Source organism: Balaenoptera musculus, chromosome 8 (genome assembly GCF_009873245.2).
Source record: "Balaenoptera musculus isolate JJ_BM4_2016_0621 chromosome 8, mBalMus1.pri.v3, whole genome shotgun sequence".
NCBI lineage: Eukaryota > Metazoa > Chordata > Mammalia > Artiodactyla > Balaenopteridae > Balaenoptera > Balaenoptera musculus.
Window position 1 is genome coordinate 63,181,429 of NC_045792.1, and position 24,786 is coordinate 63,206,214.

The 24,786-nt window shown below is 41.3% G+C and overlaps 1 protein-coding gene across 1 annotated transcript in view; it reads left to right on the forward strand.

Annotated features, from left to right (window-relative positions):
• The first annotated feature begins 2,161 nt into the window (after positions 1–2,161).
• SWAP70 (switching B cell complex subunit SWAP70) overlaps positions 2,162–24,786 on the forward strand; it is a 78,489-nt gene continuing 55,864 nt past the window's right edge. Inside the window, exon 1 of the mRNA XM_036860829.1 lies at positions 2,162–2,350. Coding sequence (XP_036716724.1) covers positions 2,252–2,350 — 99 coding nt within the window. The 5' untranslated portion in view covers positions 2,162–2,251. The remainder of the gene's footprint in view (positions 2,351–24,786) is intronic.

The window sequence follows — 24,786 nt, forward strand, 5'->3', positions numbered from 1 at the left end:
GGAGACCTCAAGCCAGAACTATATGGCTAAATGGCCTTTAAATTCTGGACCCATAGAAAATATGAGATAATGTTTATTATTGTTTTAAGCTGCTAAATTTTGGGTTAGTTGATTACACAGCAGTAGATAATTAATATAATCTGTTAGGTTCCAAAGCACAGCTCCTTCCATGACATCATTTTGCTTTAAAATTTGTTCAGATTATGAGAGTGGGGATTGTGGAAGAAGTAGGAATTTTTTTTTAAAATATACATTTATTTATTTATTTATTTTTGGCTGCGTTGGGTCTTTGTTGCTGTGCACGGGCGTTTCTCTAGTTGCGGCGAGCAAGGGCTACTCTTCAATGCGGTGCGCGGGTTTCTTATTGCGGTGGCTTCTCTTGTTGCAGAGCACAGGCTCTAGGCATGCGGGCTTCAGTAGTTGTGGCATGTGGGCTCAGTAGCTGCGGCTTGCGGGCTCTAGAGTGCAGGCTCAGTAGTTGTGGCACACGGGCTTAGTTGCTCCGCGGCATGTGGGATCTTCCCAGACCAGGGCTCGAACCCGTGTCCCCTGCATTGGCAGGCAGATTCTTAACCACTGCACCACCAGGGAAGTCCAAGAAGTAGGAATTTGAAAGTTCAGAATGTACTGGTCATGTGATCCCCTCCCCCCCCCACAAAAGCTTTGAAATATCTTTTTGGTGCTTCCAGATACAGAGAGAGGAGTGTCATCTAGTGGTTAATCTGAACCTTGAGAATTAGGAGGGTTTCTTTTTTGTCACTACCTAGGGAAAGCTGAGTTGGCATGAAGAAATTAGAGGTTAAATCATGTGTTTTTGTTGACTGGCAGACTTGAGCTGGAGTTGGGGAAGATCATTGATAGAGACTGGATTCTGGCAGAGCAAGAAAAGTCCTGACAAATGGAGAAGTGGGGCCTCTAGGGCCCTCACACTGAGAGACTGATAGTCCCTCTGCTTTTGTCCCTTCCCTTCAACTGGGCCATCCTTTCCTCTGCCCCACCAAGTTCCCTGTGGCCTGAAGCTCACTGAAGCTGCTCCTTCCTTTTCTGCTCTTTCCAAATCCCCCTTCCTTATGATGCCCTTTTCCTTTTAATAAAGTTCATATATGTGCATTTAGGAACATAAAAGAGGAAAACAAAACCAAACTTCATCTGAGAACCGTTTCCCTTTGAAAACTCTTGGTATTTGTTTTTCTCTCCATTTTATCCAGATTTGGTCTTGGATTGGAGATGCAAGGCACTGTGCCTGGTGACTTAATCAGACTGGAGTCAGCCAGCAATATTTATTATCTTAGGATGTGAGCACTAGGAGAACCCTTCCAGAACATCTGGAGCAACCATGCTCATTTCATACGTGGAACATTTGAAGCCCAAAGAGGTCAAGTGATCATTGTTAACAGATATCAAATGAACATCTACAATGCGGAGGACGCTCTTCCGGGCATAGATAGGTTCTTTTAAATGGTCCACCCAGTCTGATTAGTAAGATGGGTGGAGTGATTTGCTGGGGTCCTTCCAGATCTCCTATTATGCAAGCACAGAAACATCAGGAAACAGCAGCATTACCCACATCAAACCCTTCCTAAATTGTGAACTGTCCCTCAACAGCTGAGAGTTAGAAAAGGTTGCCTGACCCTCTGATTTCTAAACCCACCTTAAACCTCAACTCTTTGCCCCCGGAGACCACTACACAGTAGGCATCAAGAGATGTTTGGGAAATGCATGAACCAACTTCCCTCGAGGCCCTTCCCTGCTTCCCCTCCCCCTCCTCTCCCACTAGGTACTGTGCCAGCATTTGAGCCCCTGACCGGGGACTTTTGGGGATCTTGTCTGGCCTCCTCAGACAGTAACCCCGTCCCCGGGTCAGGAGCAGGGCTCCATTTCTCACTGTGGGACGCCGGCCTCTCATATTTTTTCTCGGGATAGGGGCTCTTGTTTGGGGGGCATGCGAGCACCGAAAATGGCCCGAGCTGGTCTTGGGAGCACTAGGCGGATGCGTGGTGGCGCTTGCCGTTCTAGCCGGGAAAGACGGCCGGGCGTCCCCACAGGCAGGGAGAGGCGGACCACCCGACCCAGCGCTCCCGCTGCACAGCGCGATCCGCCGCGGGCGCCGAGTGGGCGGGGCCTGTCGGGGCGGGGCCTGCCTCTGTCAGGTGACCGCGCGGCGGGCGGTGGCGGCAGAGGCGCAGGGGCGTCAGACGCGCCGAGTGGCTGGCAGGACAGTCGCGGCAGCCGGGGTATCAGGGCCGCGACCATGGGGGGCTTGAAGGACGAGCTGCTCAAGGCCATCTGGCATGCTTTCACCGCACTCGACCTGGACCACAGCGGCAAGGTCTCCAAGTCCCAGCTCAAGGTGGGCGCACCCGCCTCCCCCGGGCCCGCACTCGCCCCTCCCCGGCGCGTGCTCTACTACCACCGGGTGGAAGCGGGCAGGCGGGCGGTGACCCTAGGGAATGGCGGACCGGAATGCGGCCGAGCGGCCTGCTCGGGGTGGAGGGAGCCGAGACCGGGATTTGGCATTTTTCGCCTCCCTCTTACTTTCGGGCCTCGTGCTCGGACCGGTGCGTTAGTTCCCTTAGGGCTCCTGGTGAGCAAGGGACGGCGCGGGTGTGGGCTCTGAAGGGCGAGCCGGTCTCCCTGTTGGCGCGGGAGGCCCAGAAAGTTTGACTCGGAGAGTGCGGTGGGAAGCTCCCTTAGGAAACCTATCCAAAGTTTCCTCCCCATTCTGGGAGAGGAAGGGACTTGCCCAAGGTGACTGGTCAGAGCCCTCTAAGGGGCACGCTCCGCACCGGGGCAGTTCTCAAAACGACCAGCTGCCCTCCAGGCAACCAGGCAGTTCCGAGAAGGGAGAAGTGCCCCAGAGCCCGGCCCGCAGCGGCCTCCAATTTTGGGGCGCTTTGGCGGTGGGGTACCCTTTCCGACTAGGGAGGAAGACCTAGCGTCCTCAGGTCTGGAACGAATCGAGGGTGTGCCGTGTCCCGCAGGGACCTTAGTTTCCGGGTGAGGAGCTCTGATCTGGCACTTTGCAAAAGCAGGTGCTTTTGCAGAGTCTTTATTGTGACTGCCAAAGACCCCATCATTAAATGAGCGTATAAGGTATAAAGAAAGGAATGCTTGTAAATTGAGTAACCCCAAGCAGGGTAAGTGGCATTTAGCCAGGAGAAATTGGCAGCTTCTTGAAAGTGTAAAATATGGAAACAGACAAGAAGAGCCATTCATAGGCATTTAAAAATATACACATTTTGGATCTGAATGTCTGGTTTTCTTAGCCTCTTCTGGGAGTGAATTTCAGAAGATTGAGTTTGCTTTGTATACTTTGTTCAGTAATCAGGAGGTTCTTATGACTAGTGGCTTTTATGCCAGTAGGACTTAGCATTCTGCCTGTTTTCCTTTTACCCTCCTCTTTTTTTCTCATTCATAAAATCATAGTCTGGAAGGATTCATAGAGATCATCCATTTAATCTTTATTTGACTTTATTTTTAAAATTAACATAGAGTAAAATTGACTATTTTGGTGGATGGTTCTGAGTTTTAACATATATAGATTTGTATAACTACTACCAAAATCAGGGTTCCATCAGTTCCGTCATCCCCAAAAGTTCCCTCATGCTGCCCCCCTCTTCCTCAACTGCTGGCAATCAATGATCTGTTCTTAATTGCTATAGTTTTGTCTCTTCTACAGTGTCATAAAAATGGAGTCATACAGTATGTAACCTTTTGACAGTGACATCTTTTGCTCAGCATAATGCCTGAGAGATTCACCTATGTTGTTGTGTATCAATAATTCTTTTTATTGCTAAGCAATATTCCATTGTATGGATGTACCATAGTTAATCCATTCACCCTTGAAGAACATTTGTGTTATTTCCATCTTTGGTGATTATGAATAGAGTTGCATTTTACTCTTCACTCTTTTTACTTTTAATTTACCTATACCACTATGTTTAAAGTGAGTTTCTTGTAGATGGCATGTAGTTGGGTCTTGTTTTTTTTTAATCCATTCTGACAATCTTTTAATTGGTGTGTTTAGACCAATTACATTTAATTATTGATGTTCGATTTAGGGTTACCATTTTACTATTTGGTTTCTGTTTGTTTTCACTATTTTTTCTCTTCCAATTGATGGCATTAACGAAATATTTTCTATTACTTTTGTTGTACACCATTCAAAATTGTCTTTGTGGCTGCTTATGGAAAAAGTGTCCAGAGGATTCTTGACTGCAGGCTTGGCAGGAAGTATTAAATCCTAGTTCATAGCTTTTACCCACAGGATGTTGATAATGCAAATGTGCAGTTGTATTTTGTCTCTTTGTCTGCTTAACTGAGAGATTTTGGGATTGATTCAGTTCTGTTCATCTTGCCAGTGTTTCTGGAATTGGAAATATTAAAAAGTTTCTATTTAGTTCTCTCCTTTTTGGAGTTTTGACTCTAAAGTTCGAGGTTCATTGATCCATTGGCTAGGAATAGAGATTTTGCCTTAATTTGCTCATTCATTCATTTGTTCATAAATAACCTTTTGCATATACTTTGTGTAAGGTACCATGCTAATTTCATAAAAAGATCAGTATTTTTAGGCTCTTAAGAGTTAATATCTCCTTGGAGGAAATATCATACAATTGATTTATTAAATAGCAGACTAAAAATTACATACCCAAATTGAGGTTAAAATTTATTGCTTTGGAAAACTGTATGGGCATTCTAAAATAGTTTTGACACTTGTCTTTTTGAATTACCTTCACAGTTTTTGACGTGAGTGGTGACACTTCATGTGTTAGATACTGTGCCTAATTCTAAGGGTGATATGATAGTGAAGGTGGCGGAAAAAGAAACATAACGAATTTTTGCCTTCAAAGAGTTTAAATGTTGGTAGGCAAACTAAAAGAATAGGCAACCGTTAGAGAAGTCTCTCTGTCTTTCTGTGTATATATATAGATTATATTACTTAGACAATTACCCTATCCTTAAAAAATGTAAGATCTGGTGGTAGAGGTAAGAAGTACAGGAATACTATGGAGAGGAAGATGTTGAATGTGATAGAAGATAAGAGCCCATGAGATTTTAGAGGAAGAGACCAGTACTTTTTACTGGTGGAATTACTTCATGAAAAAGCTTTGAAATTGCCTCTGAAGAAAACTAGAATGTGATTATGTGGAAATGGGGGGAGGATTAAGCCCATCCTATTCATTCATTCATTCATTCATTCATTCTTTCAATGGGTATCTATTGACTGCTTTTAGCTCTAAGGGATCCTTGTGAACTACTGCAGGCCACAGGAATTAATCAGGCATTTATAGGGACTTCTGTGTAACTTATTTTGATTGGAGTGTAGGATATGAGTGTGTTTGTGTGTATGTATAAGAAAGAGTTTTTGATGGATGGACGTTTAGCTGGAGATGATGTCCCTGGGTAAGTGTGGGGCTGTTGGTACAGGATCTTGGTAGTTGAAGCTTGGAAAAAGGAGAGAAGAGGTTCAACAGTGGCCTTGGGGAATGGCTAGAGTAGGTGGTGAGAGGAAGAATGGAAGCCAGGGGACCAGAAATGGGATATAAGAACCACTTTGGGGCAACACTGGCGCTGAGGAAGAAGAGATTTTCAAGGAAAACATCGTCTGTTATCTTTGAGAGTTAATTTATTATTATTATGTACATATATTTTGGAGATTGTAAAGTTATGATATTGATTCTTCCCTGCCGTAGCTCATAAACTACATTATTTCTTCTTTTGTGAAGAGAAGTTGTGAAAAGTTTGGAGTATTGGCATCATCTTGGGAATAAATTTATTTTTGACTTTTAAGGAGATTTCTTTGCAGTACAGTACTCATTTAGATAAATGTGTTTGGGTCACTGCTATAATTAGTAAATATTTTCCTTGAGGGCCCCCAGTTTAGTACAAAAATCTTACTATTTTTCTTTTGGCTGCGTTGGGTTTTCCTTGCAGTGCGCGGGCGTCTCATTGCGGTGGCTTCTCTCGTTGCGGAGCACGGGCTCTAGGCGCACGGGCTTCAGCAGTTGTGGCTCGCGGGCTCTAGAGCGCAGGCTCAGTAGTTTTGGCGCACGGGCTTAGTTGTTCCAGGGCATGTGGGATCTTCCCGGACCAGGGCTCGAACCCGTGTCCCCTGCATTGGCAGGTGGATTCTTAACCATTGTGCCGCCAGGGAAGTCCCCAAAAAGCTTATTTAAAATAATTTTTTTTTTAATTTTAAAAATTTACTTTATTGAAGTATAGTTGATTTAGAGTGTTGTGTTAATTTCTGCTGTATAGCAAAGTGATTCAGTTATACATATATTCATTCTTTTTCATATTCTTTTCTATTATGGTTTATCACCAGATATTGAATATAGTTCCCCGTGCTGTACAGTAGGATCTCGTTGTTTATCCATTCTATATATAATAGTTTGCATCTGCTAATCCCAAACTCCCAATCCATCCCTCTCTCACCTCCCCTTCCACTTGGCAACCACAAGCCAAAAAGGTTATTTTTTATACCTAAACTTTATTATTAACTAATAGCATTTTAAAAAACACCTTTATTGGAGTATAATTGCTTTACAATGGTATGTTAGTTTCTGTTGTATAACAAAGTGAATCAGCTGTACGTATACATATATCCCCATATCCCCTCCCTCTTGCATCTCCCTCCCACCATCCCTATCCCACCCCTCTAGGTGGTCACAAAGCACCGAGCTGATACCCCTGTGCTATGTGGCTGCTTCCTACTAGCTATTTCTTTTACATTTGGTAGTGTATATATGTCCATGCCACTCTCTCACTTTGTCCCAGCTTACCCTTCCCCCTCCCCATGTCCTCAAGTCCATTCTCTACGTCTGCGTCTTTATTCCTGTCCTGCCCCTAGGTTCTTCAGAACCATTTCTTTTTTTTAGATTCCATATATATATGTGTTAGCCTACGGTATTTGTTTTTCTCTTTCTGACTTACTTCTGTATGACTTCTGTATTACTCTGTATGACAGTCTCTAGGTCCATCCACCTCACTACAAATAACTCAATTTTGTTCCTTTTTATGGCTGAGTAATATTCCATTGTATATATGTGCCACATCTTCTTTATCCATTCATCTGTCGATGGACACTTAGGTTGCTTCCGTGTCCTGGCTATTGTAAATAGAGCTGCAATGAACATTGTGGTACATGACTCTTTTTGAATTATGGTTTTCTCAGGGTATATCCCCAGTAGTGGGATTGCTGGGTTGAATGGTAGTTCTAGTTTTAGTTTTTTAAGGAACCTCCATACTGTTCTCCATAGTGGCTGTATCAATTTACATTCCCACCAACAGTGCAAGAGGGTTTCCTTTTCTCCACACCTTCTCCAGCATTTATTGTTTGTAGGTTTTTTGATGATGGCCATTCTGACTGGTATGAGGTGATACCTCATTGTAGTTTTGATTTGCATTTCTCTAATGATTAGAGATGTTGAGCATCCTTTCATGTGTTTGTTAGCAATCTGTATATCTTCTTTGGAGAAATGTCTGTTTAGGTCTTCCACCCATTTTTGGATTGGGTTGTTTTTTTGTTTCGATATTGAGCAGCTCATATTAAAGGAGATTAAGCCTTCGTCAGTTGCTTCATTTGCAAATATTTTCTCCCATTCTGAGGGTTGTCTTTTCGTCTTGTTTATGGTTTCCTTTGCTTTGCAAAAGCTTTTAAGTTTCATTAGGTCCCATTTGTTTATTTTTGTTTTTATTTCCATTTCTCTAGGAGGTGGGTCAAAAAGGACCTTGCTGTAATTTATGTCATAGAGTGTTCTGCCTGTTTTCCTTTAAGAGTTTTATAGTATCTGGCCTTACATTTAGGTCTTTGATCCATTTTGAGTTTATTTTTGTGTATGGTGTTAGGGAGTGTTCTAATTTCATTCTTTTACATGTAGCTGTCCAGTTTTCCCAGCACCACTTATTGAAGAGTAATAACATATTTTTGAGTAAAACAAAAATTACCATCTGTATAAATTTTGAAACTTAAAATACAAAGAAACAATTAACATAAGAAAGATATTTGTTGGGACTTCCCTGGTGGTGCAGTAGTTAATAATCCACCTGCCAATGCAGGGGACACGGGTTCAATCCCTGAGAAGATCCCACATGCCACGGAGCAACTAAGCCCGAGCGCCGCAACTTCTGAGCCTGTGCTCTAGAGCCCGTGAGCCACAAGTACTGAGCCCGCGTGCCACAAATACTGAAGCCCATGCGCCTAGAGCCCATGCTCCGCAACAAGAGAAGCCACTGCAATGAGAAGACTGCACACTGCAACAAAGAGTAACCCCCGCTCGCCACAACTAGAGAAAGCCCGTGCGCAGCAACGAAGGCCCAACGCAGCCAAAAAGAAAAAAATTTATTAAAAATAAAAGATATTTGTTGAGGCAAACATAGATTTTCATTAAACTTATGATTAAGATAAAAATACAGAATACAGAATTTAAAAACTACTTGTGACTTACATAAGCTACTATAGAAGCAGATGTTGGGTTGTCCTCTAGTCCAGCAGTCCCCAACCTTTTTGGCAGTGGGGACTGGTTTTGTGGAAGACAGTATTTCCACAGGGCGGCGGTGGGGGGGGGATGGTTCAAGTGGTAATGCGAGCGATGGTTCAGGTGGTAATGCGAACAGTGGGGAGCGATGGGAATGGCAGATGAAACTTCTCTCGCCTGCCGCTCACTTCCTGCTGTGCGGCCAGTTCCTAACAGGCCACGGACCGGTACTGGTCTGCAGCCTGGGGGTTGGGGACCCCTCCTCTAGCCACAGTGACGTTTCTTGTTAAAACAGCTGGGCATGAGGTCATTGCAGGTCAATATCTTGATCTTCATTAAAGAACACCCCTTATCACCTCCATGCCCTCCAACAAATAGGGAACCAACTCTGCCTCACTTTCCTTACCTTGATTCTTTCTCCCTCTTCCTCCCACGTTCCCTGTGATTTCCTTGAGCTTCCTCCTGGCAATTTGTGCACCCTCTCCAGGGTACCTCTGTCTCTTTGGCTCCAGTTGTGGCATTTCTGGCTCCCTACCTGAGTTGTAGCTGTATAGGTCTCCACCGGCACAGTCAGCCCGTGCACCCCCATAGCAGTCATCAGCTGTATTAGCTTAATCTGTAATTGGATTTTTAGAAGGCAACTCATTTTTTTTTTTTAATGAATTTATTTATTTTATTTATTTTTATTTTTGGCTGTGTTGGGTCTTCATTGCTGTGCGCGGGCTTTCTCTGGTTGCAGCGAGCGGGGGCTACTCTTTGTTGAGGTGCGCGGGCTTCTCATTGCGGTGGCCTCTCTTATGGTGGAGCATGGGCTCTAGGCGCACGGGCTTCAGTAGTTGTGGCACGCGGGCTCAGTAGTTGTGGCATGTGGGTTCTAGAGCGCAGGTTCAGCAGTTGTGGCGCATGGGCTTAGTTGCTCCGTGGCATGTGGGATCTTCCCGGGCCAGGGCTCGAACCTGTGTCCCCTGCATTGGCAGGCGGATTCTTAACCACTGTGCCACCAGGGAAGCCCGCAACTCATTTTTGTAATTGTCATTGATTTGCTGTCACTATTTTTCAGGCTGGAATACAGAGGGATACTAAACTAAGTTATTGTTTTAAGTTAAGCTTGTTCTAATTGTGTAGAGATCTACTTTTCAGCTGCTGAAGTAGATAGCAATAGGCTTATGGTGGAAGAGAAATCTTCAGAAACACATTCTTTACTTGCTTTTATACTTGTGTTCATTAATAGCCCTTCCTTAGAAAAAACTGTGTAGTTTAAGGCTATGTTCATCTTGAATGCAGTTAAAAACTACTGGGAGAGATTTTGATGGAAACTTTTCTTTATATCTATAGGAAGGTGCTCCATACATGCAGGTGGCTGAGTAAACATTATTGAACTTTTTTTTCACCAATTTTTCCCTTGGTTTTGATGTTTGTGCCCTTCTTTTGTCTTTTTTTTTTTTTAATGAGGGACATTTGTGTGTGGATTCCATTTTTTAGTAAACTTTATTAATATGCCATCTGAAACAGACATTGTTACTTTTAGGTTACGTAAATTTGCAAAAGTCATAAGGGAAATAGGTATTGGACATATTATTTGAAGGAGAAGCATTCTTCTCCATTGGTGTTTAAAAATTATCTTCAAATTATTTAGAATTTTGATGGTCTTGCAGAAAGATACTAAATCTCCAGTGTTACTTAGAAATACATGCAATTCCAAGAAGTTGAAAAGATGAAGCCTATCATTTAAACAAATGTACATCAAAAAGAAACTTTTTGAATAGTTCATATATACATATGGTATAAAATGCATAATGTACTAAAGGGCATTTACAAAAGTGAAAAGTAAGTTTCCTCCAACCCCTGGCCCACACTAGTTACCTGCCCCTGAGGTAACCATTGTTACTATTTTTTTTTGTACTCCTTCCAGAAATCAAAATGTACCTTAAAATTGAACTCTCCTACACTGTTGATGAGAATGTAAGTTGGTGCAGCCACTTGGAGAACAGTATGGAGGTTCCTTAAAAAACTAAAAATAAAATTGCCATATGATCCAGCAATCTCACTCCTGGGCATATATCTGGAGAAAACTATAATTCAAAGAGGTACATGCATCCCAGTGTTTGTTGCAGCACTGTTTACAATGCCCATTGACTGATGAATGAATAAAGAAGATGTAGTGTGTATATATATATATATATATATATATATATATATATATATATATATATATAAAACACACACACAAACACACACACACAATGGAATATTACTCAGCCATAAAAAAGAATGAAATAGTGCCATTTGCAGCAACATGGATGGACCTAGAGATTATCATACTAAATGAAGTAAGCCAGACAGAGAAAGACAAATATCGTATGATATCACTTATATGTGGAATCTTAAAAAGAAAAACAAATGAACTTATTTACAAAACAGAAACAGACCCACAGACATAGAAAACAAACTTGTGGTTACCAAAAGGGAAAGGAGGAGGGAAGGATAAATTAGGAGGTTGGGATTAACATATGCACACTACTATACATAATATATATAGTATATTCAACATTTTGTAATAACTTATAAGGGAAAAGAACCTGAAAAAGAATATATATCTGTATATATATAACTGATTTACTTTGTTGTACACCTGAAACTAACAGAACATTGTAAATCAACTATACTTCAATAAAAAAGTATCTTAAAATTAGTACTCTTATTGTTATAGTTAGTGTTGTTTTCTTAAATATAGCAAAATCTAGTGATAGTTTTCAAACATCTGTTATAATTTTACTTTACAGTTATGGTTGCAGTGTGAATTACATGTCAGTGCTGGAAATGTCTTGAGTAAGCTTATTGGCTCTGCACTCTTATCCTGTTGTTTTTAGAAATGCAGGGTTTTGTTTTGTTTTAAATTGTGCCCTTTTGAAGTAAAAGAGCTCACAACTAGTGAGGAAGTAAATGAAAAAAAATTGAGGAACAACATGGGTAGTTTGAATCTTTATTCATTTCTCAATGATAGATTTTCAACTAAATGTTCTTTAATTTTTGCCCTGCAGTTGATTTGCGTATCTTGTGAATAATGTCATGTGCTCTGTTCCCATGCAGGCATTTAGCTTCAAAAATTTTTAATCTGGCTAGTTACAAAAGTAATTGAGGCTTCCCTGGTGGCGCAGTGGTTGAGAATCTGCCTGCCAATGCAGGGGACACGGGTTCGAGCCCTGGTCTGGGAGGATCCCACATGCCGCAGAGCAACTAGGCCCATGAGCCAGTTACTGAGCCTGCGTGTCTGGAGCCTGTGCTCCGCAACAAGAGAGGCCGTGATGATGAGAGGCCCGCGCACCGCGATGAAGAGTGGCCCCCACTTGCCGCAACTAGAGAAAGCCCTCGCACAGAAACGAAGACCCAACACAGCCATAAATAAATAAATAAAAATAAACCCAAAGTTTAAAAAAAAAAAAAAATTTGAGCTTTAAAAAAAAAAAAAAAAAGTAATTGAGCCAGGCCAGTGGTCTGTTGAAAATATAAAGGAAGCAAGTTGCAGTAAAGGGCTTCTATTGTGTGAAACACAATGTAAAAGATTTGGTTAATTCTTGTGAACTTGGCATGTATAGTATTCCCTCCCTAATCTTTAGTGTTATGTTTCTGTTAACCCCTGTGGTTAAAGTTGTTTCTGTTCTAAAAATCTAATTTAAAAAAAAACCCATTTAGAGAACCAGAGCATGACTCACGAGCGAGCCTGTGAAAGTCTTTGTAAATATTTTTTGTATCTCACCAAAATGAAACAGTAAAGACAGCTCTCCAAATAAAGAGCATGTAAGAGACATTTAAAAATCTTAAAATGGTAATAATGGATTCTGGATTATTTCCTTTTTCCATTTCTTACTTGCTAGAAACTTTTCAGTAAGATAGACTGGAAGTTTTTGTTTTTTAGAAATATATGTAAACTTTTGCTTTATTGAGGATTATATTCAATCCACGAGGCACTTTTGTGTGTGTGGCCTTCCATCTTAATAGCCAGTGCATTTCTAATCTTATGACTCAGAGGCTCTTAACCTTCCTGGTCCCCATTTTGTATTTCCTTTGGGGTCTTACTGCAGTCCCAGAGGTGCATAGTCACTGGAAGCTAGAGACGGAAGAGGCTTTGAATGACCTTTTCTCACTTATTCAGTTTGCCCTCTCATTCCCAGTCCCACCCCGCCCCCCAGGAGGGTTATTGTAATCCCCTCAGTGATTATTAACACATTAGAATCCAAATCCTGCAACATAAGTCTAAGTTAGTCTTTGCCTCAGCTTCCTTTATGTTTCCCAAGGCTTCATTTCATAAATCTATTTTTCTGCTCTGCTTTCTGCTTTATTTCCTTCTTCTCATTCTACCTTCAGATTCCTTTTTTTTTTTAACCCAAAATCTGTGTCTACTTGAAACTGCAGTTTTCAGAAATTAATTTTTAATTGTGGAAAGGTATTTGGGAGTAAATCTGCATATAGTCAAATTTCATATAAGGAGATCTTACAGTTAGGAAGAGATTTCTACAATATCAGAAAAACTAGTTTTTTCGTCTCAAGGTTCTATGCCTTCTTTACCCTTTGCTTCCTTAGGAATATTTAGCTTTACAGCCACAATGGCTTACCAACCAGAAGTGACAGCAGTTAGGATAAAAGTTGTTCTGTCAGATGGACAATGTCGAAGGTATTATATTTTACTGGGTAGGCACCTCTGGGAGGATGGAGCGCTACCTGCATTACCAGGCAGCACATCTCCATCAGTTCTTTTTTTTTTTTTTTAATTGAAGTATAGTTGATTTACAGTGTTTTGCCAATCTCTGCTCTACAGCAGAGTGACTCAGTTATACACATATATATATTCTTTTTTTATATTCTTTTCCATTATGGTTTATCACAGGATATTGCTATACATGTGGTATACATTAGGACCTTGTTTATTTATTCTAAATGTAATAGTTTGCATCTACCAACCCCAAACTCCCAGTCCATTCCTCATCAGTGCTTTTCGTTCATAGGGTGTTGTATGTCTCAGGCAGATGCTGTTACATTGGAGTTGAGAGCAGGAGCTGGTAGGCAGCTGACTTAACTCTCAGTGACTTCCTTCAGTGATGATTTGAGAAAATGCTGTTAGATAATGGGACACCAGGCTGTTAGATCGAACTAGGTTGGAATTCTGAAGTTCTTCACTGGGGTGATTTTGGGGAATTTGCTTTGCTTGTTGTATTTAGGACTCGCTGTTAAATGGGAATAATAAGACATTTTAACAGTATACTTGCTTGTATAGATGGAGCTCACAACCTCTATGTGTTACAACAGAAGATTTACTAGCCAACTGTTTCTTACCAAACACTGATGTTGAAGAAAATTGATCTACAAAACAGTATATAAATTTGAAGGTTTTAATCTATACCTTTTGCTAGGGACTCTGGGGAAGTGAAAAATATACAGCATTGTCCCTTACCTTGAGGAGTGTGCAGTTTAGTAAAGAAGATAATACATGAAATGACTACAACAAGATAACGTATAAGCAAGTTCTAGAAAGTGTGGAAAATGAGGTCTGTAGGCCATGCTGTCCAGTACATTAGCCATTAACCACATCTGGCTATTGAGCACTGAAAAGTAGCTAGTCCATGGGACTTCCCTGGTGGCACAGTGGATAAGACTTTGTGCTCCCAATGCAGGGGGCTTGGGTTCCATCCCTGGTCAGGAAACTAGATCCCACATGCATGCTGCGACTAAGAGTTCGCATGCCGCAACGCCCACCTGCTGCAACTAAGACCTGGAGCTACCAAATAAATAAATAAATAAATATTTTTTGAAAAAAAGAAAAAGTAGCTAGTCTGAATTGAGATGTGCTGTAAATATAAAATATACACAGGATTTCAGAGACTTAGTACAAGAAAATAACGTAAGATATCTCTTTTAAAAATATTGATTACATGTTGTAGTTATAATATTTTGGATACATTAGTAAAATTAATTTTACCTGTTTCTTTTTGTGTTTTAAAAATGTGGCTATTAAACATTTTTAATTCCATATGTAGTTTGCATGATATTTCCGTCAGATGGAGCTGCTGTAGAAGTTTAAAGGAAATAGAGAAAAAGATGCAGACAGTTTTAGGGGCTTCCCTGGTGGCACAGTGGTTAAGAATCTGCCTGCCAACGCAAGGGACATGGGTTCGAGCCCTGGTCCGGGAAGGTCCCACATGCCGTGGAGCAACTAAGCCCGTGTGCCACAACTACTGAGCCTGCGTGCTGCAACTACTGAAGCCCGCGCGCCTAGAGCCCGTGCTCTGCAACAAAAGAAGCCACCACAATGAGAAGCCCGCACACCGCAATGAAGAGTAGCCCCCGCTCGCTGCAACTAGAGAAAGCCCACGCACAGCAACGAAGACCCAACTCAGCCAAAAAATAAATAAATAAATAAATTAAATAAATCTGTAAAAAAAAAAAAGATGCAGACAGTTGTAGACAAGAAACGTTTCATGGAGGAGATGGAATGTCAGCTGCTTCTGGAGGGAATGGGGCAAATCTTGTCCAGTATAGTCACAGAAAGATGACAGGTATGATGGTGGCATTGTGGATAAGAGCAGGAGCTAAAACTTGGAGTATTTGTGAGCAGTAAGGATATACTCTGGGTGGAGTAGTGTTTAATTTGAGGCATGGTGGAAAATTAGGATTTAAAGGAAGATGGGGTTACATTTTAGACGGTTTCGTTCTTGTACAGAATAGATGATTAATATGTATTTGTTGACTATGTTAGAATGAGTAGTTTAGAACTGATCCTGTAAAGAGGGGAAGTTATTAATACTTTTTGGGTAGATATATGACAAAGGTAGAGTTTTGAGATTATTCTAACAATGTGGGTGTGTTGACATGAGGGGAGAGGCTGGAGATGGGGAGACCAAGTGGGGGACTGCTGTGAAAGTTGATGCGTGCTAGACTGGGAAGGTGGCAGGGGAATCAAAACCGATATGCTTCCTACCCTCATAGAGCTTGAAGTCTTGTGAGTGATATAGATCAGCAAACCAACAATTCAAATATGATATAAAGTACATAGCGCTGGGAAACACAGAGGAAGGGAACCTACCTAGCCTGTGGTGAGGATTGGAGGAGTTAGGTCAGAGAATGCTTCTAGAGGAACAGTTGTCACTGACCTTAAGAAATGTGTGAAGCTCCTCTATAAGAACAACTGTGATGAAAGATTTGGAAAGTAAATCCCTCGGAGGCACAGGAAAAAGTGTCAGGAGAGAGAACACTGGTTAGGGAGTCAGGAGACTTGTCTCTGCTGTGTTATTTGTGTGACCCTGGAAGGTTTCTTCTCCTTGCTGGGCTTCATTTTCCTCATTTGCGAAATGTGGAATAGCAGACAAGATCTTCAAGGCTTAGCCTTCTAATTGAACTTTGTCAGCTCGATATGTTTACCACGGTCTTATCCTGGTGAGTGGTCTTTGTTAGGGCCTCAGAACGGAGAATGGGAGCTGCTGCTGGGGGCAGGGAGCCCTTGTTTCCCCAGTCTCACATTCTCTGGTTAGCCAACAGAGAAGCTCACTCAGTGGAGAGAGGAATGGCATTGGGCGAGGGGGCTGAATTGGATCCAGAAATAGGACAAACTATAAATTTAAAAAGTACAAGAATAGGAGAGTCCATAGTTTTGTTGTTAAGGGAATGGTGGTACCAAAGTTAGAATCAGGGTGGGAAACCTGTTCTGGGGAGAAAGGTAATGAACTCTCCTTTGGATTTTTTGGATGTGAGGCAAATTTAGCATAGAAATCTTTCATCTTAGTGATATAAACCAGAGCTCAGTTGATAGGTCAAGACCAGAAAGGGATCTGAGAGTCATTAAGGTGACTTAATGTTTTCAGAATTGAAGCACTTTTTTAAGAACTTGGGGCTCAAAATTGGGCTTTGGGAAATGTCCAGATTGGGAGAATGAAGGGTAAGGGAGGTGACCCCATAAAGGTAGACCAAGATAGAGTAAGTTCTTTGAGAAATTTAGAAAATAGTATATCATGGGACCAAAAAAAGTCTTGAGAGGATGATCCAGACTGCCCAGTGCCAGAGACTTGGGAGAGTGAATTGTTTAGAAGGTATCTATCCCAGGTTGGGTTCTCCAGGAAACAGATGCTGAGACAGAGCTGGGAGTGCAAAAGGGTTATTGGGAAGAAATGCTTATGGGAAAAAAGAGAGGAAACAGGATTGGGAAAAGGAGCTGTCCAGTCATGATACAGACTTAACAAAAGCAGGAGCTCTGGAGCAAAGATGGCCTGTTAGAGGACGTCCACCCTGGGCAGAAATGGTGTCACCAGCTTGCTTAGTCATTGGCTGAGGTGGACCCCGGAAGTACTAATAACTAGAGGCTCTCAGCTAACCACAGTCCTTGTAGCTGGGCAGCAGTTCCTTTCTTGAGTGGTGCAGCTCTGTGTCTACCACAGAATCTTTTTGAAAAAGCTATTTCATAACATTGATAGGGATAGAAAGAAGCCATATTATAGTGACTAGAAGGGGACAAGGGGACAGAGTGGTCAGAGGATGGGGCAGCAGAGGTAAACCTCAGATTTGTGATCTTTATCATCACCTTGGGTGTACACTGTGGCTTCAGATCTCCTCTTGGAGAAGAGTGTACTAAATTGAACTACCTAATTTCTCTGTCTTCTGCTATAGACTTCTCTCTCATACACTGTTAATTCCTCTTGAGTCCTTTCCTAAAAAATCTTTAGTGGAATTTTTAGAAACTGGGCTGCTTTACTAGATCTCAGGTCAGATGAGTACTGCCTGCTAGTTCTGGTAGTGTTAATAACTAATGGAGGTATTGTTTTTTTACTTCAAAAATGACCTGAATTAGAGATTCCAATTAAACAAAAATTCTTCCTGGAAAGAATATACTGGTAGTATAGTGAAATACATTGAAAGACTCACATCTAAATAAAGGTGATAGAGAAGCAAACTAAATGAAACTAAACAACAGCAACAAAAAAAAACAAAAAAAGAAAGAAAGAAAATTCTTAAATGGGACTCATTTAGCAAACATTTGTTGACATCAGGCACTCTCCCCTTGGCACTTTATTAGGTTTTGATATTGCAGGATAGATATAATAAAGATCTTCTCTTTAAGGAGCTTACAGAGTAGTGGGAGAAATAGAAACAAACTTACTGGAGTTAAATCTTCTTATACATGATTTATCTTCCTTTTTAAATAAAATATTTATTTATTTAGGCTGCTCTAGGTCTTTGTTGTGGCACGCAGGATCCTTTTTTTTTTTTTAAATATTTATTTATTTCTTTGGTTGCTCTGGGTCTTAGTTGCGGCATGTGGGCTCCTTAGTTGTGGCATGCAAATCTTAGTTGTGGCATGCATGTGGGATCTAGTTCCCTGGCCAGGGATCGAACCCGGGTCCCCTGCATTGGGAGTGCGGAATCTTACCCACTGGACCACCAGGGAAGTCCCTGATTTATCTTCTTAAAGACATATGTTTATGCTGTGATCCAGTGGGAGGCTGGAATCTAAGGAGGCTGCCCAGATCAGGAGACTTTGTTGCCCATAGTGTGACTTCTTCAAGAGGCATGGCAAAGCATAGTTCTTTGTGAATGACTCAAGTGAGTTAATTTCATCAACTTTATAGTCCTACAATGATCTCTTCATATTTTATAATTTTATTGGTGCTCTCTAGCTGAAACCCCAGATAGAGAGCACTAATAAAATTAATTTAAAAAATTAATTTAAAAATTTTACATAAATATAAAAGCTTCACTTTTTCTGATTATAAAGGTAGAACATAGAATATTCAAACAACACTTTAAGGCAGAGGTCCCCAACCTTTTTGGCACCAGGGACTGGTTTCATGGAAGCCAATTTTTCCACGGAATGGGGGCGTTGGGGAGGGTATGGTTCAGGCAGTAATGTGAGCGATAGGGAGCTACGGGGAGCAACAGATGAAGCTTTGCTTGCTCCCCTGCTGCTTACCTCCTGCTGTGCAGCCTGGTTTCTAACAGGCTGCGGACTGGTACTGGTCCATGGCCTGGGGGTTGGGGACCCCTGTTTTAAAGTATAGAGACAGGGACTTCCCTGGTGGTCCAGTGGTAAAGAATCCGCCTTACAATGCAGGGGACGTGGGTTTGATCCCTGGTCAGGGAACTATGATCCCACATGCCGCGGGCAACTAAGCCTGTGTGCTACAACTGCTGAGCTCGTGTGCCTCAATTAGAGAACCTACGTGCCGCAAACTACAGAGCCCAGGTGCCCTGGAGCCTGCGTGCCACAACTAGAGAAGAGAAAACCCACCACCACAACTAGAGAGAAGCCTGGGCACCACAACAAAAGATCCCGCATGCCTCAATGAAGATCCCACGTGCCGCAGCTAAGACCCGATGCAGCCAAAAATAAATAAAATAAATAAATATTAAACAAATCTTTAAAAAAAAATAAAGTATAGAGACAAAGGTAAAAGCACCTGAAATTCTACCACCAAAGGCAGATGCAGTTAACTTTGCAATGATTTTCTAACATCTTTCGCTCACCATCCTTCCTCCCTCTTTCTCCCTCTGTCTCCCTTACTTCCTACATGTATACACATGCATGCACATATGTGCATATACTCATACATATATATCCTTTTATATAAATAGGATCCTATTTCATATGCTTTTGTAGCCTATTTTCTTAAACAGTGTGTTAGGGTCATGTTTCCATGTCAGTGCACATAGATACAGACACCATCATCCTTTATGGCTATGAGCTATTTCACTGTGTTGATGAGTTATGCTTTAACTACTTTACTATTCACAGATATTCGAGATGTTTTGATGTTTTCAGCCAGGGATGCTGCTAAACTTCCTACAATGCATAGGACACCTCCCCCTGCTCCCCAGCAAAGAATTATCTGGCCTAAAATGTCAGCAGCGACAGAGAAAACCTGCTCTATACCTTCTCCAGTGTTGGGTGTTGGCAATTTTTACTCCCCTGTGTCTGCTTAAACACCAGGTGTTGTTTTTCAGGCAAAAAGTAGTAGCTCTTTTAGTTTGCATTATGTTGATCACTAGCGAAGTTAAGCATCATTTCCTATACTTATTAGTCATTAGCTTCTTTTGTGAATTTTCTATTCGTGTCCATGGTCCATTTTTTTTTTTTTTAATTTTATTTATTTATTTATTTATTTATGGCTGTGTTGGGTCTTCGTTTCTGTGCGAGGGCTTTCTCTAGTTGCAGCAAGTGGGGGCCACTCTTCATCGCGGTGCGCGGGCCTCTCACTATTGCGGCCTCTCTTGTTGCGGAGCACAGGCACCAGACGCGCAGGCTCAGCAATTGTGGCTCACGGGCCTAGTTGCTCCGTGGCATGTGGGATCTTCCCAGACCAGGGCTCGAACCTGTATCCCCTGCATTGGCAGGCAGATTCTCAACCACTGCGCCACCAGGGAAGCCCCCGTGGTCCATTTTTAAAATTAGGTGTTCACCTTTTATTTAATAATTTCTAGGAGTAATTTGAATATTGGAGCTATTAGCCTTTTTTGTTTGTTTGTTTATAGTGTCTCTTTTTAAAGGGAAATTTAAGAATTTTTGTGTGGTCAAATTTACCAGTATTTTCTTTCTGTTTTCTGAAGACGGCTAACTTAGTGAATTATCCAAAATAACTTATTAAAGGTAGTCTATTTAGAATGTAATCCAGTGGCATATACTGTAGTTCAATGGTATACGTTCTGTGGACACATCACAACAGACGGTTTTGAGTTAGATATCCTTCCTTAATGTGTCCATAAGTGTTATGCTTCCACTGAGTCCTCCCTTAACCCTCTGCTGGTCACCGAAAAGGATATGGAAGAACAACATTAGGCAGGGTTTCCTCCCTTACTGAGCTGCAGTTAGGTATTTGAGATATTACTGGTATGTGAAACAGAATTCACGTAAGTGCTGAATAGGAGTTCAGTGGGCAGAGGGGGCGGTGAAGGTTTCCTAGAGCTTATGAAGAATAACCCAGTCTTGAAGGATGTGACTAGGCAAAAGAGAATGTTTCCAGGACAGGGCATGATTGTGGGACAGGCAGTTAGGAGACCTGGGTTCTTGTTGTTGATTTGTTACTAATCGGTTTGTGACTTAGGCAAGTCTCAGGCCTCAGTCTTTTTATCAGTGAAATAAGGAGATAGCGGTAGGATATTTCCTAAGAGCATTGTCATTGTTAAAGTATTATGGTTTTACTGTGAAAAGAGGATTTTTAGAAAGAATTTGTTCAGCATTTATTGAAAGCTGTCTGCAAGATTCTGAGTAGCACGTTAAGTGCTGTGGGGATGCAAGCATAGGTGAGACATGGGCCTTTCAGAAATTTACAGTCTTATGGGAGAGAGAAAATCATGTGTGGTAGTGTAAGATAAGAAATACATAGTGCTGGGAAATGCAGAGTGGGGAAGACCATCTTGATTTTGGGTGGTGGAGGCTTCAGAAAGGGATGGCAGTGACGTTAGGTAGAAATGGAGGTGTAGGGGTGATTAGAGCAGAGGCCTGGAGGGGGCATGGGAGTGATACAGGGTTTGTTTGGGGTGCTGTGAGTAAGCTTGTTTGACTAGATTTGTGCAGTTGGTGCAGAGGGGTGGGAAAAAATAAGGCTAGAAATGTAAAGTGGGGCTGGCTTGCCAAGTGACTTAAATGCAGAGCTCAGATACCTCTTTGGTTTTTACTTCCGTAGGCTTTTGATGACTTTCAGACAAGGTGATAATGTGAGGTCAGCAGCCTTTGAAGATTAATTTGGTAAAAGTGTCTAGGATGGTGATTGATTGCATTCAGGGACTGAGTCAGAAGATGACTGAGATTTCTGAGGCTGAGTATGATAAAGATAATTTAACAGAAAGCAAGCAGGCCTTAAGCAGTGACAAGCAGGATGAAAAGATATTGTCGGGAAAGGGAAAATGAGTCCTTGTGGTAAGGGGCGGGACTTCTATTAAGACAATGCTCTTAAGGCAGGGCATAGCACTGGTAGGAAGTTGGTCATTCTGTTAGGAAGAGTTTTCTGGTAATTCGCCATGAGCTTGAAATTTTATAAATCAGACAGGAATTTTCATATTTTAAAAAAAAGGTTGCCCATTATGAATTATAGTTCTGTAATTGTGTCGGTTCAGATAAGCTTGTCGGAATAGCGATCCCTACCCCCCTTTTTTTCAGTGTTGAATTTTGCCCATTGCGCACATCCTGTAAAGGGAAACAGTCTGTGACTGGGGGGCTCGTTTCAGAGAACCTTTGTAATCTCTACATCTTTGGGAGGGAGGAGGGTAAGCCATTAGGCACTCATGTGTGTTAAAATACTGTTTAGTCATTCATCATCCTTGATATCGTTTCAGGATAGTTGGAGCAAAATGCTTAAAAAGGGTAAATGGCAAACCGCTGAAAAGGAACAGACCACACGAGCAGTTAATTAGTCATCTCTTGTCAGCGGAGGCCCTGCAGAGGCACTAGCAGACAGCTATGAAGGAACTGGAGAGATGAGGGTCTGGCATGGATATGGATCTTTTATTGTAGTAACAATAGTTTATTCTTCAAATTGGGGCCTGAGAGCAAAGTTGCTTAGCAATTATGTGGGCGTTGAAAGAATGGCCTTTGGAGGAGCAGGCATTTGAAGTAGGGTAAATTCAACTTTCTCAAGAAACTTGCAAACACTGATTAGAGTGATTCAGGGGCAGTCCTTTTACAAAGCAAGAACTTGTAGTCCTATTTCCTCCTGATTGCTTTTGTCCTCATCTGTTTTCCAGCTTCCTCATCTGGAGAGGATGCTAGTACCTCTTGGAACAGTTTCCCCCAAAAGCGGGTGCTGAGAGATGAGGGCTTCCAGAGAGAGAGTGGTCCCAGATTTCTAGACGGATGTGTTCTTCACCACTGGATTTAAGTTGGCTCCGCTGAATAGCTCCAGCCATGTTGCTGGGTGCTGGAGAACTGACCGGGTGGGCACCAGTCCATCACTGCACCTTAGCAATAACATACATGCATGGCCACAGCATGCATGTCACTTTTGTATAGGCAGGGCTCTCTGTTTTTCCAGGAGGAGAGGGAATGTGGCAGGGCAGGGAAAGGGCACCAAAGTATAAGGTTTGGGTTCTAGACCTAGTTTCACGGCACATAAAACTCTGTCATCTGGGGGACATCTCCTTATCTCTCACTCAGCCTCTTCATCTGTAAAGTAGCAATACCATATACTTTCCAGGGGTGAGACTAAAACCAACTAATGGATGATGTGAGTCTACTCTAAAAAAGCATAAACTGCTGTTTAAGCTTATGGAGATTTTACTTCTTGTTATTAGTTTATATTCTGGCCTTCAAGAATTTGTTTTTTTAAATACATTTTACTTTAAAAAAAAAAACTTGAGATACTGTCTAGGCTTTAAGAAAAATTACTGATAAATTTTTTTTAAAGTTTAAAAGATGGCACATTTTTTTTTCTTTTAGTTACAAAACTTTTCCAGTTATCTATTATTCAGTTTGTTATTTTGTTTGAAGAAGATTTCCCAGTTCTAGGCCTTACTAACAATGAAAAAAGCCGAATTTCTGATCTAAATTATAGTTCTTTCTGTTGAGTTCATGAAATGAGTTTGGGTTGATAGTTAAGGATTGAGCTTTTAAAAACATTATTTTTAGAGACAAGTCACCAACTCTTCCTTTTGCAGTGAGGATACTGAGACTAAGCGAGTAAGTAGCAAAATATTCTAATATTTAAAAAGGGTAAATGGCAAACCACTGTACAGGAACAGACCACACGAATAGGGCTGGTACTCAGGTCTCCTCCTCCAGAGTCCTTTAATATAATCTGCTGCCTCCCTCACAGTTTGCTTAACTAAATGAATGTGGTTGAGAAAGTTATCACTGAATTCAGTTATCCCTGTATTTAATTGTCCAAGGCTGAAGTCTAGAGTTTAAATCTAAATCTTCAGTGGGATCACTGGTTGAACTAAAGCAGCTATGCAAAGATGTTGTTGACTTTAGAAAACTGGAAACATAATGTTCCTTGTTACTAGAGAGTGTTGGACCAGCAATTACAAAACCTGACTTCTAGTCTCAGTTCTCCTAAGTAACCTTAGTCAAGAAAAACAAATTTAATCTCTTTGAGCCAGTACTCACCATCTATAAGATGAGAAGGATGACAATATGGCATCTAATGCCCCTGCCAGGGCTTTAGTTGGAGGATCTGTGAAACCCAAAGGCAAAGAAAGGGATGGGTGTGAGAGAGATTGGTGTCTGCTTTTTGTACCCTGAGGATTTTGCATTAATCAGTTACTTTTCTCATGTTATTTCTCTATTGGAAAGCTTTCCAATTGCCCTTTTCCTATCCAAAAGCTCTTTTTATTTTAAGGCCTAGGTTACATTTCACTTAATCTGTGAAGTCATTGTAGCACACACTATTCTCTCTGAGCTCATTTATTGCCCTTACGTCTTATTCATCCATTAGTCATGGTACATTGCTGTGGAATATGTCTTCCTTTTATACCTAAACTCTAGGGAGTAAGTTAATGTAGAAGAAAAAGTGTAGAGTTCAAATATAAGTAGATTTAGCTGTATGGGCTTAAGCTGGCCATTAAGAAAAGTGTGTGTGTGTGTGTGTGTATGTGTGTGTGTGTGTATGTGCGTGTGTATGTATACGTGTGTGTATATATGTCTGTGTGTGTGCATGTGTGTGTATATGTCTGTGTATATATGTGTGTGTGTATGTGTGTATATATACGTGTGTGTATGTGTGTGTGTGTGTTTACTTTTTAAAATAGTTATTATGTTTTTGAATACGTAAAATTTTTTCCTAAACTTAATGAAAAGGGAGATACAGTAAGAAATCTTTTGCTCCTGGTCTGCAGTCATACTAGTTTTCTCCCCATGGTTACTCGTTTCTTATATATCCTTCTAGAGTATCTTATTTCTTCTTCCTTTTTCTTTTACACAAAAGATAACACACTATATGTAGTCTTAGGTATATTGCTTTTTTCACTTAAGTTATCTTGTAGATCTTTACGTATCACTACCCAGTGAGTTCCTCACTGTTCTTAACGTTTTATGGACGTACCATAGGTTAACCTGTGGTTGGGAATTTTTACTTGAATAAAGTCCCAAGTAATTTTAAAATGTGAATGACTGTTGAGCCTTATGTGAGGAGTATGCTCTATATTTCCATGGTATGTTGCAGTTTTTAAGCTCCTTACATTCCTGAAGTTGATTCTCACAAAACCTTTTTGAAGGTAGATAATTACTCTGTAGGTTTTACTAGGTAAATAGAGAAAGGAAATGTCTAGGATTTTGCTGACTGTGGTGCAAGATTCAGTAAAAGCTCCACCGTGCCCTTTTCATGTGCTCTACTACTGG